Source organism: Quercus suber, unplaced genomic scaffold, assembly GCF_002906115.3.
Source record: "Quercus suber isolate HL8 unplaced genomic scaffold, Cork oak 2.0 scaffold_96, whole genome shotgun sequence".
NCBI lineage: Eukaryota > Viridiplantae > Streptophyta > Magnoliopsida > Fagales > Fagaceae > Quercus > Quercus suber.
The window spans coordinates 994801-1009471 of record NW_027069561.1 but is presented as its reverse complement, the minus strand read 5'-3'; the positions used below and the strand labels follow the sequence as shown (position 1 = coordinate 1009471).

Below are 14671 nucleotides of genomic sequence, written 5' to 3'. Positions count from 1 at the left end.
TTGTTGTCTTGAAAGTTGAAACACTGAATGATCAGATTCCAATCTGAATTCTACAAAATTTCAATCTGTAAATGTGCATATATCATATGAGAATTATTTGCAAAGCCCCAAGATCCAACTTAACAAACAAATCATTAACATTGATCCGCTGAAGAAACACTTGATACAACTAAAAAATTTCTACTAAGTATAACTAATTTGTCATGACTACTTCTACAAAGTATACTGTTAAAAAAAGTTCTACTGGTTTGTCTCAGTAGAGTTTCATCATCATGGTATCTTCCATCACACCTGAGGATTGATCTTGCTGAGTTTGTATCAGCTGCATTTCCGATTTCTTCTCCTTGAGAATTACCAGCCTAGGCGTTACATCTAGCAGAAAGCTTCCACCATTCCATACAGATGCAGAAACACTTGGTATTCGGAAAATCACATGCAATTAATATGACAGGATGGGGACTGTAAGTGCCAGGTTGCTACAGTAAACAAGGCTTGGCACACAATGTACATGAATAAGCGATTTTGATCCCCTAGCAAACCAATTAAGCGCCACCAAGTTAGTAGACAGGAGAGTGGGACAATAAACAGTTTTTTTGTGTGTGGGGGGGGGGGGGGGGTGTGGTTGTAATTGGGAGGCAAAATTCTATCCAAAAAGATTAAATAACAGCAAATTAATTTTATGGCCAGTTATAATCACACAACAGATGTAAATGTGCAGTGAGACACCCGTAAGAAATGACTTCAGGATCTCTTAACAGCCTTTGTTGACCCAGGACATTGACAATGAGAAAATGGAGAGCCAGCCATAGGGTTTAAGCAACTAATTGAACCAAAAAAAAGCTATGTTCAAAGGTAAGTTGTGCCCTCCACATATGGCCAAGAAACTCTGCAAGAAGTTCCTTCCAGGTGCATGGCTGCAGCCATGGTTGCTGGATACTTTACCCGAAGAAAAAATACTGCATTTGGTACAATTAATGCCCATGCTAATGTTCCCTGCAGTAACATAGAAACGAGGCAAAAAATTGGACAAGTTAATAATTTCCCAATTGAGGTGCAGGCTGCAGAGTGCCCTAGGAGTACTTGCTCACCTCAGAAAATGAGAAGTAAACCATAGTGGTTCGACCAAGAAGATTATATACGCATAGTAGCAAACATCCTGAGACACAAGAACAATTATGTCACTTCCTCATTTTTTTATTTTTATCTTAGGTTACTCCAACAATGATATATACATATAACAATGTAAAATGATCACATGTCATGGTCTCTAGAAACTTTGGATCAATGGGGGCAAAGTTAAAATTAAAGTGGAAAAACTAATGTAAATCTCCCTTAAGATTTCAATGGGATGCATTAACGAAATATATAAAAATAGAAATAGGAAATTTTTGACATACCAAAGTCTCATTAACACAGAATTTACCAAAATCTCATTCACACAGCCCTCACAAAGTACCATTCTTCACTTCTATTAGAAGTTAAGAAACAACACAAATAATGGCGAAAGAAAGAAACAAGTTTTAACAGTGCATGTTTTTGTCAAACGTTTTGCCAAGAAGTCTTTCCTCAGCACCTCACCACTGCAATCTGTTGATTGCACACAAATATATGACATCACTGTGACTTATTCTAGTCCAGTCCCCAATTGGTTCCAACCCTCCAAATTCATACAAATATCTAACAGAAATGACACAAAGGCCTATGATTAGTAACAACATAACTAAAAACAAAAAGTCGCTACCAGAATTCAATACCCCACTACCTAAAAACTCAATTAAGCTTTATAAATCAAGAAATAAATGAACTCATGCAATTATGGAATATAAATAAATTCTCAATATTGTAAAGCTTACCAAAGATAGTAATGCCATTTCTTGAACTGATAGCATATCCACCGAAGAGGAACAAAAGTCACAGAACAAGCAATATTCATAGGGAAAATCTTGGGGTCCTGACATAGAAATATTAACAGAAAAAATATAACATAAACAAATGGTGTATGTAATGCTTTCTATTAATCAAAAAAACAATTACACATATAATGTTACCTTATTTAACTCTTCTATCCTTCCACTTTCCATCCCCCACCATTTTCTATCCCTCCAGTTTTCTATCTCCCAACCAAACAAAGCCTATGTAGGAAGCACCATTTGAATTTTGAGCTAGAGCTCATTGCCATCAATTGCATTTGTTTTAGAGCCCCCAAAAGATGAGTCACCTAGACATTAAAACACAAATCACAGTATGAAAAGGCCATAGGTTCATAATAGGCCTCCAATATGCCCTTGTGTCAGATAAAGAATGGGAAATTGTATACCTAGGGGGTATACTTGGTTGGAAAGAAAGGTAACACTTCTCCCACAGAAATCACCAATAGTCTCCACAAGAACACAAACCATCTTTAAAATGGTGGAATCTATTGACATCTCTCACGATAATCTCCCTTGAGACAATTTTACAGATGAACTTGAATGCAGCATGGCAATCCACACAGATTCGAAGATTCTTCTTCACCCTAATTGGAGTTCCTGGTGGAGTAGCAATCAAACCAAAAGCCACTGCAAGCCTTTCACTATGGTGGAATAAAAGCTGCTCCTTTTCACTATGTTCTAGATCATGGAGGTCAATCTCTACCATGGGAACATAGCCAGCTTTATTCATAAGGTCAGCCAGCTCATCAAGCTTGGCATATATTTCCTTGCTTCTAGAATGGCTTCTATCTCCCACAATAAAGGTGTATACCTTGTCTTTGACCTCAATCCAACTCATTCCAGGTTCCTTCTTCACATTGCTATCTTTCATAAGCCTTCTTACCTTTGCAACATTTTCCCACATGCCAGCTGATGCATAAATGTTTGCAAGAAGAATATGGGTACCGGATTTCTCTGGTTCAAGAGTTAGGAGCATCTTAGCAGCCTGTTGGCCAAGATGAACATTTTTATGGATTCTTGCTGCTCCAAGAAGTGCACCCCAAACTGAACCATTAGCTTGAAATGGCATTGTGTTCATTAGTTCCATTGCTTCATTTAATTTTCCAGCTCGGGCAAGGAGATCAATCATACAAGCATAATGCTCTTGCATTGGTTCAACACCAAACAACTCTTTCATTGAATTGAAATATTGTCTGGCTTCAGTTACCAGACCCACATGATTGCATGCACAAAGGACACTAAGTAAAGTTATGTGATTGGGGGGGACACCATCATGAAGCATCTGATTAAACAGTTGGAGGGCCTGTTTCCCATGCCCATGTTGTGCAAGTCCCCCGATCATTGCAGACCAAGAAACTATTCCTCTCTCAGGTATCTCAGAGAAAGCACTGTCTGCATCATCTATGCTTCCACATTTTGCATACATGTTGACTAGGGAATTCCCGGCAAAGACATCAGACATGAATCCGAACTTCAGAACATGGACATGTATCTGTTTTCCTTGTTCATATGCTGATAAATTTGCACAGGCATTCAGAAGGGAACTGCAAACAAATGGATCCGGCTTGATTCCCCTATCTTGCATTTGCAAATAGAGCTTTAGTGCTTCCTCTCCTTGACCATATTGAGCATAAGCCGTGATCATGGATGTGAAAGCCACCAGATCTCCAATTGGGCATTCTTCAAAAATTCTTGCAGCATTTTCAGCATGGCTACATTTTCCGTATGTATCAAGAATGCTGTTTACAACATAATTGTCAGAATGAAAACCTGATTTTACAGAAAGTGCATGAACTTGTTTACAAACATTGATATACTGCAAACTAGCTGTAGATTTTAGGACTGTGGATAACGTAGTCTGGTTGAATCCAATTCCCTCCTTAAACATCTCAGTGAAAAGGGATACAGCCTCCATGTCTTCTCCATTGTGTGAATGTCCAGAGATAACAGCATTCCATGCAATCAAGTCCTTTTTTGGCATCAAATAAAAAACCATCCTCGCTTCACCCATCATATCACACTTTGAGTACATATCTATCAGTCCTACACCCACAAACGAATCTGATTCTATATCCATCGTTATCAATCTAGAGTGCAACTGTCTACCCAATGACTTGAGCCCCAACCCAGCACAAGCTTTAAGAGCACTAGATAAGGTAAACATATTTGGACATATTTCTGACCTTTTCATTTGCGCAAACAAGTTTAAAGCCCAACCATGGTACTCATGAAGAACACAGCCAGCAATAACAGCATTCCAGGAAACAATGTCAGGTCTTGCTATTTCCTCAAAAACAGAAATTGCATCTTCAATATCTCCTACTTTTGCATACATATCAACAAGTGCATTTGCTGAGAATGGATCAGAATCATAACCAAGCTTTATCAAATACCCATGAGTTTTCTTTCCTTGACTATCATCCCCCAAACCTGAGCACGCATTCAGTATACTGGACAAACTAAACTCATTAGGTCTAATTCCATTCAAAATCATTTCCTTAAACAAATCCACTGCTTCTCCACAGAAACCACCCTGCACATAACAAGAAAACAACGCATTCCACGAAACAACATTCCGCTCAGGAATTGTATCAAACAGTCTCCTCGAACTCCCAAACTCCCCACATTTTGCATACATAACAACCAAAGTATTCGCAACAAACACATCGGACTCAAACCCTGTCACAACTGCAATGCCATGAACCTGCTTCCCCAGCTCCAAATCCTTTGTCATCGAGCACGCCTTTAGAACACTAGGAAACGTAAACTGATTGCACTTAACACCCAACAAATGCATCTCATGAAAGGCCAAAAGGGCTTCCTCACCAAGCCCATTTTGTGCATACCCAGATATCAAAGCAGACCAAGAAACCAAATCCGGTTCAGAACTTTCCTCAACCAGCTTCCGTGCATACCCGAAACACCGACACTTTGAGTACAGACTAATCAAATGATTCCGAAAACTGGGGTCCTCAGATAATCCAAATCTGATCATGTGAGCATGGACTTCCATACCTGAAGTCACAGACTTGGAAGCAGTGCATTGTGAGAGGAGGTTAGAGTAAGATATAGAGGTCGGGGGTGTGAAGATTTTTGCATGGAAAGAGCTCAAAATAGCTGTTGTGGCTTGTGGGTCTCCGCTAAATTTAGCGTAGGTTTGGATAAGTTTAGCAGAAAAGAGAAAATGGGTTGGTAGGTAAAGTGGTTGGAGAAGAGGTTTTTGGAGGGAAACGAGGCACCAAAGTTTCATGGTCCATTTGATCATTGAGTACAGCTTCAAGAAATAAAGAGAATAGTGATATAATTCATGATTTAACTAAGTTCCCAACCCAAGTCATTGTTGATTTGCTCCCAACATAATCTTGGGCTGGAGAGCATCGCGTAGAACAGGAACACTCACTCTGGGAACTGGATGTACAGTACACGGCTAGGGCATTTGTGCAGGAGAGAATGAAGACGTTGAGCGCAGAGTTTTTTTTTTTGGTATCAAAAATAGCCTATTCCAGTGAATTTCAGCCGGTATTGAAATTTGACCTATGTATAATGCATAAAATCAAGGGTAATACTCCAAAATTTGGAAGTATTTAGATTTTATACCCTAAAATTTTAGAATTTAAAATTTATCTTCTGAAGTTTAGAAGTGTTTGAATTTTATATCTTGACGTTTCAGAATTTGGATATTACCCCTAAAGTTTGGAGGTGTTTGGTGTAAAATCTAAATACCCACTAACTTTAGGGAGTAAAATCCAAACACCTCTAAAATTTAGAGTTTAAAATCTAAATTCTAAAACGTTATGGTGTAAATCTGAACATCTCCAAATTTCAAGAGGTAAAATTCAAATTTTAAAATTTCAAGATGTAAAATTCAAATATTTTCAAATTTTAGTAGTGTAAATTGCAATTTATCCTAAAATTAGATTTAAACCCAGCCATGGCATTGGGCGTTGGCAGGTGACCATTACTTGGCTGTAGCCTAAACAGTTAACACATCCACCCCATCACACCTTCTCGGCTTCTTCTCGCACTCCTTCATTTCTTCTTTTTATGCCCATTTGTCTTCTTAGTTTTTTCATTGTGCTTTGTATTTGTAATTGTGCTTTATTATTTTTGACGTTTGTATTCCATTTTTTTGGTTTTGTGTGCCACTATATATTCTATTAATAAAATCTTACTACGTATTTACTTAATTAATTAAATACTATTATTAATTAATAATAATAATATTAATAAGTTAATAATAATAGTATTTAATTAATTATGTTAATATGTGACAAACCTTTATTAGTAAAATATAGAGTGAAAAAGAAAAAACTCACACCCGTGTATCTCGGTTTACTGGCATAACGATATTCACCTCTATGAAGTATGAATGACTCCACTTCCTTGATAGGCTCCATAGTTCTGTCCAACCAAGCTCCTCCTCTTAATCCACTTGGGTTAAACCAAACTGGGGTGTAATTAAGATTAATGTCGACGCTGCAGTGGGAGTTAATCACTTGGTTGCTGCTGTTGTGGCCAGAAACTGGCGAGGGGAACTGGTTTTTGTGTGCTCTACAAAAGTGAAAACCATCCTCCCTCATCAAGCAGAGGTTGAAGTGATGAGATGGGTGATTTGCATGTCAATTGATAAAGGTTTTGGCTCGATTTTTTTGGAAGGAGACTCACTTATTTGCTACCAGGCTCTTTACTTCTCAGATTCTAGTGTACCGTGGAGAATCAAGACTATTGTTCAAGATATTTCTCGTAAGGTCTCTCGTTTCCAAGATTTATCTTTTAGTCGGGTCTCCAGAGTTGCAAATGCTGCAGCTCATTGTTTTGTAGAATGGTCTTTGAATTGTAATTTTGTAGGGTCGGTTGGTATTGGTTGGTGTCCTCCCTGTTTGTAGATTGCTCTTGTTAAGGACTCTGATCCTTTGTAGTTTGTCTGTTTGGTGCTAATAAAATTTTCTATTCATAAAAAAGAAAAAGAAAAAAAGGGCTCCATAGCTAGCTGCCCTACCTCACCTTCATCGACCACCTCCCCTGTCGCTTGCTGACCCTCATTCGCCGTCCCATCCTCACCATCCATGGGATCTTGGTTCTCATCACCCTTAACTGAGACAACAACTCATCTAGGCTACTTTGTGAACAAGGCATGAAGCCAAGGCCCGTACTGTTAAGTATGTTTTGGTTTTAATTAATTTATTGTTATTGTTGTTTTGCCACTCCACTCCACTCCACTTTATAAAGACCTACTTTAAGATTTCCTACACCGACCTTTTATTATAATTCAATGGATCCTTTTATATATATAGGTAGATAAATAAAGGTTTGATGGACTTGAACCATCTCTCGCTGCGATATTTCATTCTCAAAAATATTCAAGATTTCCATTGCTACAACTCTCGTTCATTTTAACAGTATTGTAAACCCTATCCAGCTTGGATCAACAGTGTCTAATTTTTGCCTAGATATGTATAGTCTTAATTTTGTATGTTCAACGCTTTGGGTTGGTAACCCAATGCAAGATTTAGCACACTTTCTTTCCCCTAGTCAAGGATCAAGTACTAAGCTTGTATTCGTGATGCTCAAGAGGCCACTTGTACTCTTGGCGATATGCTTGTACTTTTTTATTATTTTATTTGAGTCACGCTTTGGCCTTGACTTCTTCCATCTTTTCCTCTTCAACAAAGATTTTAAAAGGACGAAGGAGTTGATAATCCAACAATTTAAGTTACAAAATTGGATCAACAGGTCATATTATTGACCAAAAAGTTAACAATTATTCAAAAAAATTATTAAAAAAATAACAATTATATGATAGTATGTTGTATGCATAATCCCAATAAGAAAATGAATTCAAAAGTGGGGATGGCAAAATTAATCTTACCCACAGGTACCCGACCCGTGTAATATTAGGGACGGGTTTGGATTTTTATAATCCAACCCTAAGTGAGTGCGGGTATTAGTAATACCCGCCCCAAACCCGAACCTATTATATTTATAGTTAAATTACTAAAATGCCCTAACTATATATAACCCTAACTATTTCCAAACCCTAAACCTAATCAATCTCATTCTCATCTCAACCACCTCTCTCAAGCTTTCACTCTCACTCTCTTTGCAGCTAGCCACCTAACAATCTCAACCGCCCCTCTCTCAAGCTCTCACTCTCACTTTCTTCGCCGTGGGCTACACCCTTACACTCACTCTCTTAGTTAGCTGCAGCGACATCCTTACAGGTTCATCATTCTTGGCTTCTCATTCTCCACATTTTTTTTTTGGGTTTGTTACTTGGTTTCCTAAGACCTCTACATGTATATTCTTATCTAAGACCTTTCCTTGTTTAACTCTGATATTGTTGTTGGGAAAAAAACATTTTTGTTAGATATTTGTGATTGTCTAATTAATAGATTATCATTTTAATGCTGCTAGAATTTGTAAATAAGTTGTCCAAAATTGCTTGATGATGGGTATGATACCAGTTTCGTGTGTGTATTTGTCGTGTACCAATGAATGGTCAACGGTGTGTGAAATTGGTTTAACATAAAATTGATTTTTTTTAGATTGGGCCAAGGTTTAGGGGCCTTTAGATTGGGCCCTAAAATGTCATGGCCGAGCGAAGCCCGAAGGGCCCATAAAGGCAAGTTTGAGGGTTAAAAAAACACTCATTCAGTTAACAGGGCAGGTTCGGGAATAAATAAACCCACCTCAAATCCAATCCGTTGTCATTCCTATTCAAAAGGGTTTGATGTATCTAATGATAATGGCTTGACTAGACTAATGAACTTGGGTTGAATCCTCTTGATTGCATTAACAATAGCTTTTTGAATTCCCTTTTTCTTTTTCTTTTTTTTAGTTGTCTTTTGACATAAACGATGGTCAAATAGTTTTTAAGTACTCCCAACTTTTCATCTAAGTTCTGACGAGTCATTTTCCATATCATTAGACATTATTTCAAGAAATTAGGCAACTATTAGACTTGGTGGAAAAAAGGGCACAATGTCTCTGTTTTGAAACCATTAAGCATTCTGTCCTTGTTTTTGAAACTCGATTTTAACAAAATCGAATTCGGTATAAAATCGATATTCTCAAAATCGAGTTATATGTAAATTTTTAATTGAAGCTTGACTTTAGCAAAGTTGAGTTTCACTTAATTTTTTTTTTTTTTAACTAAGTGGTAAAATATGCATAAAACTCGACATTGCTAATGTCAAGTTCCACTTGTAACTCGATTTTTTTAAAATCGAGTTTCAAAGTAAGGACATGGTGCTTAATAGTTTCAAAACAGGGGTATTGTACTAGATTTTTTACAAAATAAGAGCAAATTAAGCTCATTTTCCCCTAGACTTGGCACATTTACATTTTTTTTAGGAGAAAAAAAGAAGAAGAAGAAGAAGAAGAAGAAGAAGAAGAAGAGAAGACTGGGCAATGGCACTTTCACCATATGAGTTGTTTTTTTTATTGGACTTTTGGCCTTTGGGCCACTAGATATGTCATGTCATGATTCAAAAATAATTGATGGTATGTCGTAGAAACCTCTGTTATTTAACGTGCCAAAGCCCTTGCATATCTTTTTTCTTTTATTAATATATATATATATATATATTTTGGGTAAACCATGCTTTAACATTAAACTAAGAATTCACAAGTCTATTACAATGCATATTAGCTTTATCCAAAGCTAACAAAGTCTCCACTACAGGTGGTGCATTACAAAATACAACAAAATGGGATAAGGATTGCGCCCCTAATTTTGCTAGCGCATCCGCGCATTAATATTGGTTGGCTTCATGGTAGGAATGGATCATACGCTTGCTTGGGATTTCCTTCAAGAGGTTCCTACAATCAGTTAAGAGTGTTTCCATCATAAAATTTTCAGAATCATTATTCATAAGGATTACAACACTCAAAGCATCAAGCTCAATAATTAAATTAGTCAATCCCATCTTCTTGGCTAGGATTAACCCATCCCTTAGAGCCCACAATTTCTTAATATTTTTAACTTTAGATAACTAGCTATACAATAAAAGTTTTTATTTTTATTTAAAAAAATAAGTCAAGAAAAAAAAAGAAAAAAAAAAGTGAGAGTTAAACCAAGCAAGTGCCAATGCCCTTGTATGATTTATTCTGTCAAAAAAAAAAAAAAGTTTGTATGATTTATGTTTTTTAAAAAGGCTTTTGTTAACGGGTAAGTTTGTATGATTTATGTTTCTTAATAAGGCTTTCGTTAACGAGTGTTGTCCAGGCTTTTTGGGTCCTGTTAACGGGTGTTGCACAACACCCGTTAAGTCTACATGATTTTACTAAATTAGCCTAGGAAATCAAGAAAAACAACAACACATTAATGATGCGTGTCAGGCAGCATAAAAAACAACAAATATTGCATGCTTCTACTTAAATACCCCTTCAACCATTTTTACCATCTCCCCCATCCTTTGGTTTCTTCATTCATACTTATCTTTTGATTTTTCCCCCTTTCCTACACGGCTGTGTCAGGCGCAACATGAAAGTAAACGTCAACCATTTGTTATTTATTTATTAATTATTATTATTATTATTATTATTATTTAGCCTCCAAAAAAAATAATTTTTTAAAAAAGAAATAAGACTCCTAAATTCAAATATTCATGAGATGGAACATTTAAAGAAAAATTTTATCTAAAAAAAATAAGAATACATAGATAAAATTAGTGGCATAGTAAAAAAATCAAAATCAAAATAAACTTATATATTTAATCTCTTATAAACATACATGGCTCTGGTTGGCTTGGGTCGACTAGTTATACTTATATATGTTCAATCTCTTGCAAGCATTCTCTTTTCAATATATATTATTAAAATTCACATAATATGCCTAAATATATTCCAAATTTCTAGATTCATCAAAAAAAAATTCTCAAAAATAAATCAAACTTAAAATTAAAATAAAGGTAACAAAATAAACTTAAAAATATGGTGGGTTGCTTTGAGTCAAACGAATTGAAAAAATTATCAATTCAAACTTGACACAACTTAAGACTTAGATTACATCCTTCCTATATATTTCTTTACTTTGTCTTTAAATTGTAACTAGGTAAAAGAATCTTGCATTTTCTCTTATTTATGTTCATTTGTTTAACAAATAAACCAAAATTAAGCCAAATTTAAGCTTGACTATTAAAGGGGCTAAGCTCAAACATGATAATATATCTGTGAATAAGCTCGTGAACATGATAAAAGTTTTATAGTTTATTACAATTAATAATTCCATTCGTAGTAAAATTCATTGATTTGTGAAGGGGTAAAAATAGGTAGTCAATGGTTTTACTATATATGAGAAAGGCTAGAGTGTAAAATACACCTCTAAAATTTAGGGACTTGTAATTTTTCTCCCTAAAGTAGGGCTACTTTAGTAAGACGACTAAGATCGCGTATTTTCAGGATTGTAAGTAGGATCAGTAAAATCTAACTGATCCTACATTCATGAAAGGTCCTACAAAAACCCCAAATTTGCTTTAGGTTGGTTTAAAAAAAAAAAATCCAATCAACCTAATGGATATAAATAATCCAATGGGCCTTAAACAATGTTGAAGTGTTGAAAATACCTCTATATAAACTAAAAATATCAAAAACAAATTTCACTTTAAATTACAAACTTATTCCATATAGTCTTAGTTATGTGGGATCAAAAAATGATTATCTTCCTATGTATTTATTTATTATATGTTTATGTTGTTAGAAATGAGATAATTGTATTCTTTTGTGCTTAGCTATTGTGTGTCACTATAAAATAAGCATTTAAATTTATTGATTTATTTTGTTGGGATAGATGCATCAATTGATGGAATAGGAATTAAATCTTTTTTATGCAAAATTTTTTTTAATAAATGAATTCATAATTTATATGATTATTTAACTAGCAAAGTCATAACTAGTGGTGTTGTTGTTGTTGTTGTTGTGTTTTTTTTTTTTTTTTTTTTTTTTTTTTTTTTTTTTTTTTTTTTTTGCTAAAAAATGTATGATCCTACTAGCCACAATTCCACCAACCTCCCATAATCCTATTTAGGATTCTGATTTTGACAACATTTCCTAGCATGTCCATGACATTTGGGGTTTAAATTCTCTCTCAACCTAGTCAATTACATTTGTGCCCCTGTAACGTTGAACATGGACATCTTAGGTAACCATTGGCATTTGAATCTATTTCAACCAACTTAATAATATTTTCTTATTTTTGGTTCATGTTGTTCATAACTTTTTTATTTTTGTGTTTTTTTATTTTCCTTTTCTTCTTCTTTTTTTCGCCCCACCTTTAGTCTTTTTCATCTTTTATTTTTCTGTTTCTTCTATTCAGTGTTCGTTCACTTCATTGTTTTGGGTTTTTTTTTTTTTTTTGTGCTCATCTCACAACTAAAAACCTATAAACAATAATTTAAATTTAATATTAGGTTTTTAGTTGTGAGATGAGCACACCAAAAAAAAAAAAAACCCAAAACAATGAAGTGAACGAACACTGAATAGAAGAAACAGAAAAATAAAAGATGAAAAAGACAAAAGGTGGGGCAAAAAAAGAAGAAGATAAGGGAAAAAAAAAACACGAAAATAAAAAAGTTATGAACAACGTGAACCAAAAAATAAGAAAATATTATTAAGTTTGTTGAATTAGAGTCAAATGCCAACGATTACCTAAGATGTCCATGTTCAACGTTACAAAAAGAGGGGTAAAAATGTAATTGATTGGGTTGAGAGAGGATTTAAACTCCAAATGTCTTGGACATGCTAGGAAATGTTGTCAAAATTGGAATCCTAAATAGGATTATGGGAGGTTGGTGGAATTGTGGCTAGTAAGATCATACATTTTTTAGGAGGAAAAAAAAATACTAGTTATGACTTTGCTCGTTAAATAATCATATAAATTATGAATTCATTTATACAAAAAAAAAAAATTGCATAAAAAAGATTTAATTCCTATTCCATCAATTGATGCATCAATCCTAACGAAACAAATCAGTAAATTTAAATGCTTATTTTATAGTGACACACAATAGCTAAGCTTAAAAGAATACAATTATCTCATTTCTAACAACATAAACATATAATAAATATATGCTTAGGAAGATAATCATTTTTTGATCCCACATAATTAAGACTATATGGAATAAGTTTGTAATTTAAAGTGAAAATTGTTTTTGATATTTTTAGTTTACATAGAGGTATTTCAACACTTCAACATTGTTTAAGGCCCATTGGATTATTTCTATCCATTAGGTTGATTGGGTTTTTGTTTTTTTAAACCAACCTAAAGCAAATTTGGGTTTTTAGTAGGATCTTTAATAAATGTAGGATCAATTAGACTTTACCGATCCTACTTACAATCTTGAAAATGCACGATCTTAGTCGTCTTACTAAAGTAGCCCTACTTTAGGGAGAAAAATTACAAGACCCCAAATTTTTGGGGTGTATTTTACACTTTAGTCTTTCTCATATATAGTAAAACCATTGACTACCTATTTTTACCCCCTTCACAAATCAATGAATTTTACTACGGATGGAATTATAAATTATAATAAACTATAAAACTTTTATCATGTTCACGAGCTTATTCATAGATATATTATCATGTTTGAGCTTAGCTCCTTTAATAGTCAAGCTTAAATTTGGCTTAATTTTGGTTTATTTGTTAAACAATTGAACATAAATAAGAGAAAATGCAAGATTCTTTTTCCTAGTTACAATTTAAAGACAAAGTAAAAGAAATATATAGGAAGGATGTAATCTAAGTCTTAAGTTGTGTCAAGTTTGAATTGATAATTTTTTCAATTCGTCTGACTCAAAGCAACCCACCATATTTTTAAGTTTATTTTATTAACCTTATTTTAATTTTAAGTTTGATTTATTTTTGAGAACTGGTTTTGATGAATCTAGAAATTTGGAATATATTTAGGCATATTATGTGAATTTTAATAATATATATTGAAAAGAGAGTGCTTGCAATCGATTGAACGTATATAAGTATAACCAGTCGACCCAATCCAACCAAAGCCATGTATGTTTATAAGAGATAAAATATATAAGTTTATTTTTATTTTATTTTCTTTTTTTACTATACCGCTAATTTTATCTATGTATTCTTATTTTTTTTTTAGATAAATTTTTCTTTAAATGTTTCATCTCATGAATATTTGAATTTAGGAGTCTTATTTCTTTTTTAAAAAGTTATTTTTTTGGAGGCTAAAGCTTAATAATAATAATAATAATAACAAATGGTTGACAGGAAAAAATCAAAATATAAGGATGAATGAAGAAACCAAAAGATGGAGGAGATGATAAAAATTGTTGAAAGGGTATTTAAGTAAAAGCATGCAATATTTGTTGTTTTTTATGCCGCTGACATGCATCATTAATGTGTTGTTGTTGATTTAAAAAACATAAATCATACAAACTTTTTTTTTTTTTGACAGAATAAATCAAACAAATTTTAAAGCTTGATTCTCGGATTTTTCACCGACAATTCTTAATTTATTAAGTTTCATTAAAGTAAAACTTTAGCTACCGTTCACGTGCTGAATCTACCAAGTCTCCTCTTCTTTTGGAATAAAATTCCATAGTATTTAGCTTTAGCCCATTCCAAAGAAAACCTTTGAGACCCCACTAAAAATTCTCTCTCTCTCTCTCTCTCTAGAGTAGTTTAGGTTCACCCAACAACCAAAGCCAAAAAGAAAAAAGGTTCAGTTTATTCATTTTTGTAAGTTATACCTACCAATTCATGGCAGACAATG

At 34.0% G+C, this 14671-nt stretch overlaps 1 protein-coding gene across 2 annotated transcripts; it reads right to left on the bottom strand.

Moving 5' to 3' along the window:
- Positions 1 to 5439, bottom strand: LOC112023544 (pentatricopeptide repeat-containing protein At5g04780, mitochondrial). Of its 2 annotated transcripts, XM_024056155.2 has the most exons (5): positions 2318 to 5439; positions 2049 to 2218; positions 1854 to 1951; positions 1089 to 1156; positions 1 to 993 (listed from the first exon to the last, which is right to left on the bottom strand). In XM_024056155.2, the coding sequence occupies exon 1, from the start codon at positions 5194 to 5196 to the stop codon at positions 2368 to 2370; it is 2829 nt and encodes a 942-aa protein (XP_023911923.1). In that variant the 5' UTR covers positions 5197 to 5439; the 3' UTR covers positions 1 to 993; positions 1089 to 1156; positions 1854 to 1951; positions 2049 to 2218; positions 2318 to 2367. The 2 variants fall into 2 exon arrangements, with proteins under 2 accessions (XP_023911923.1, XP_023911924.1); XM_024056156.2 differs by lacking the exon at positions 1089 to 1156 and having other exon boundaries at positions 1 to 530.
- Between the last annotated feature and the right edge of the window lie 9232 nt (positions 5440 to 14671).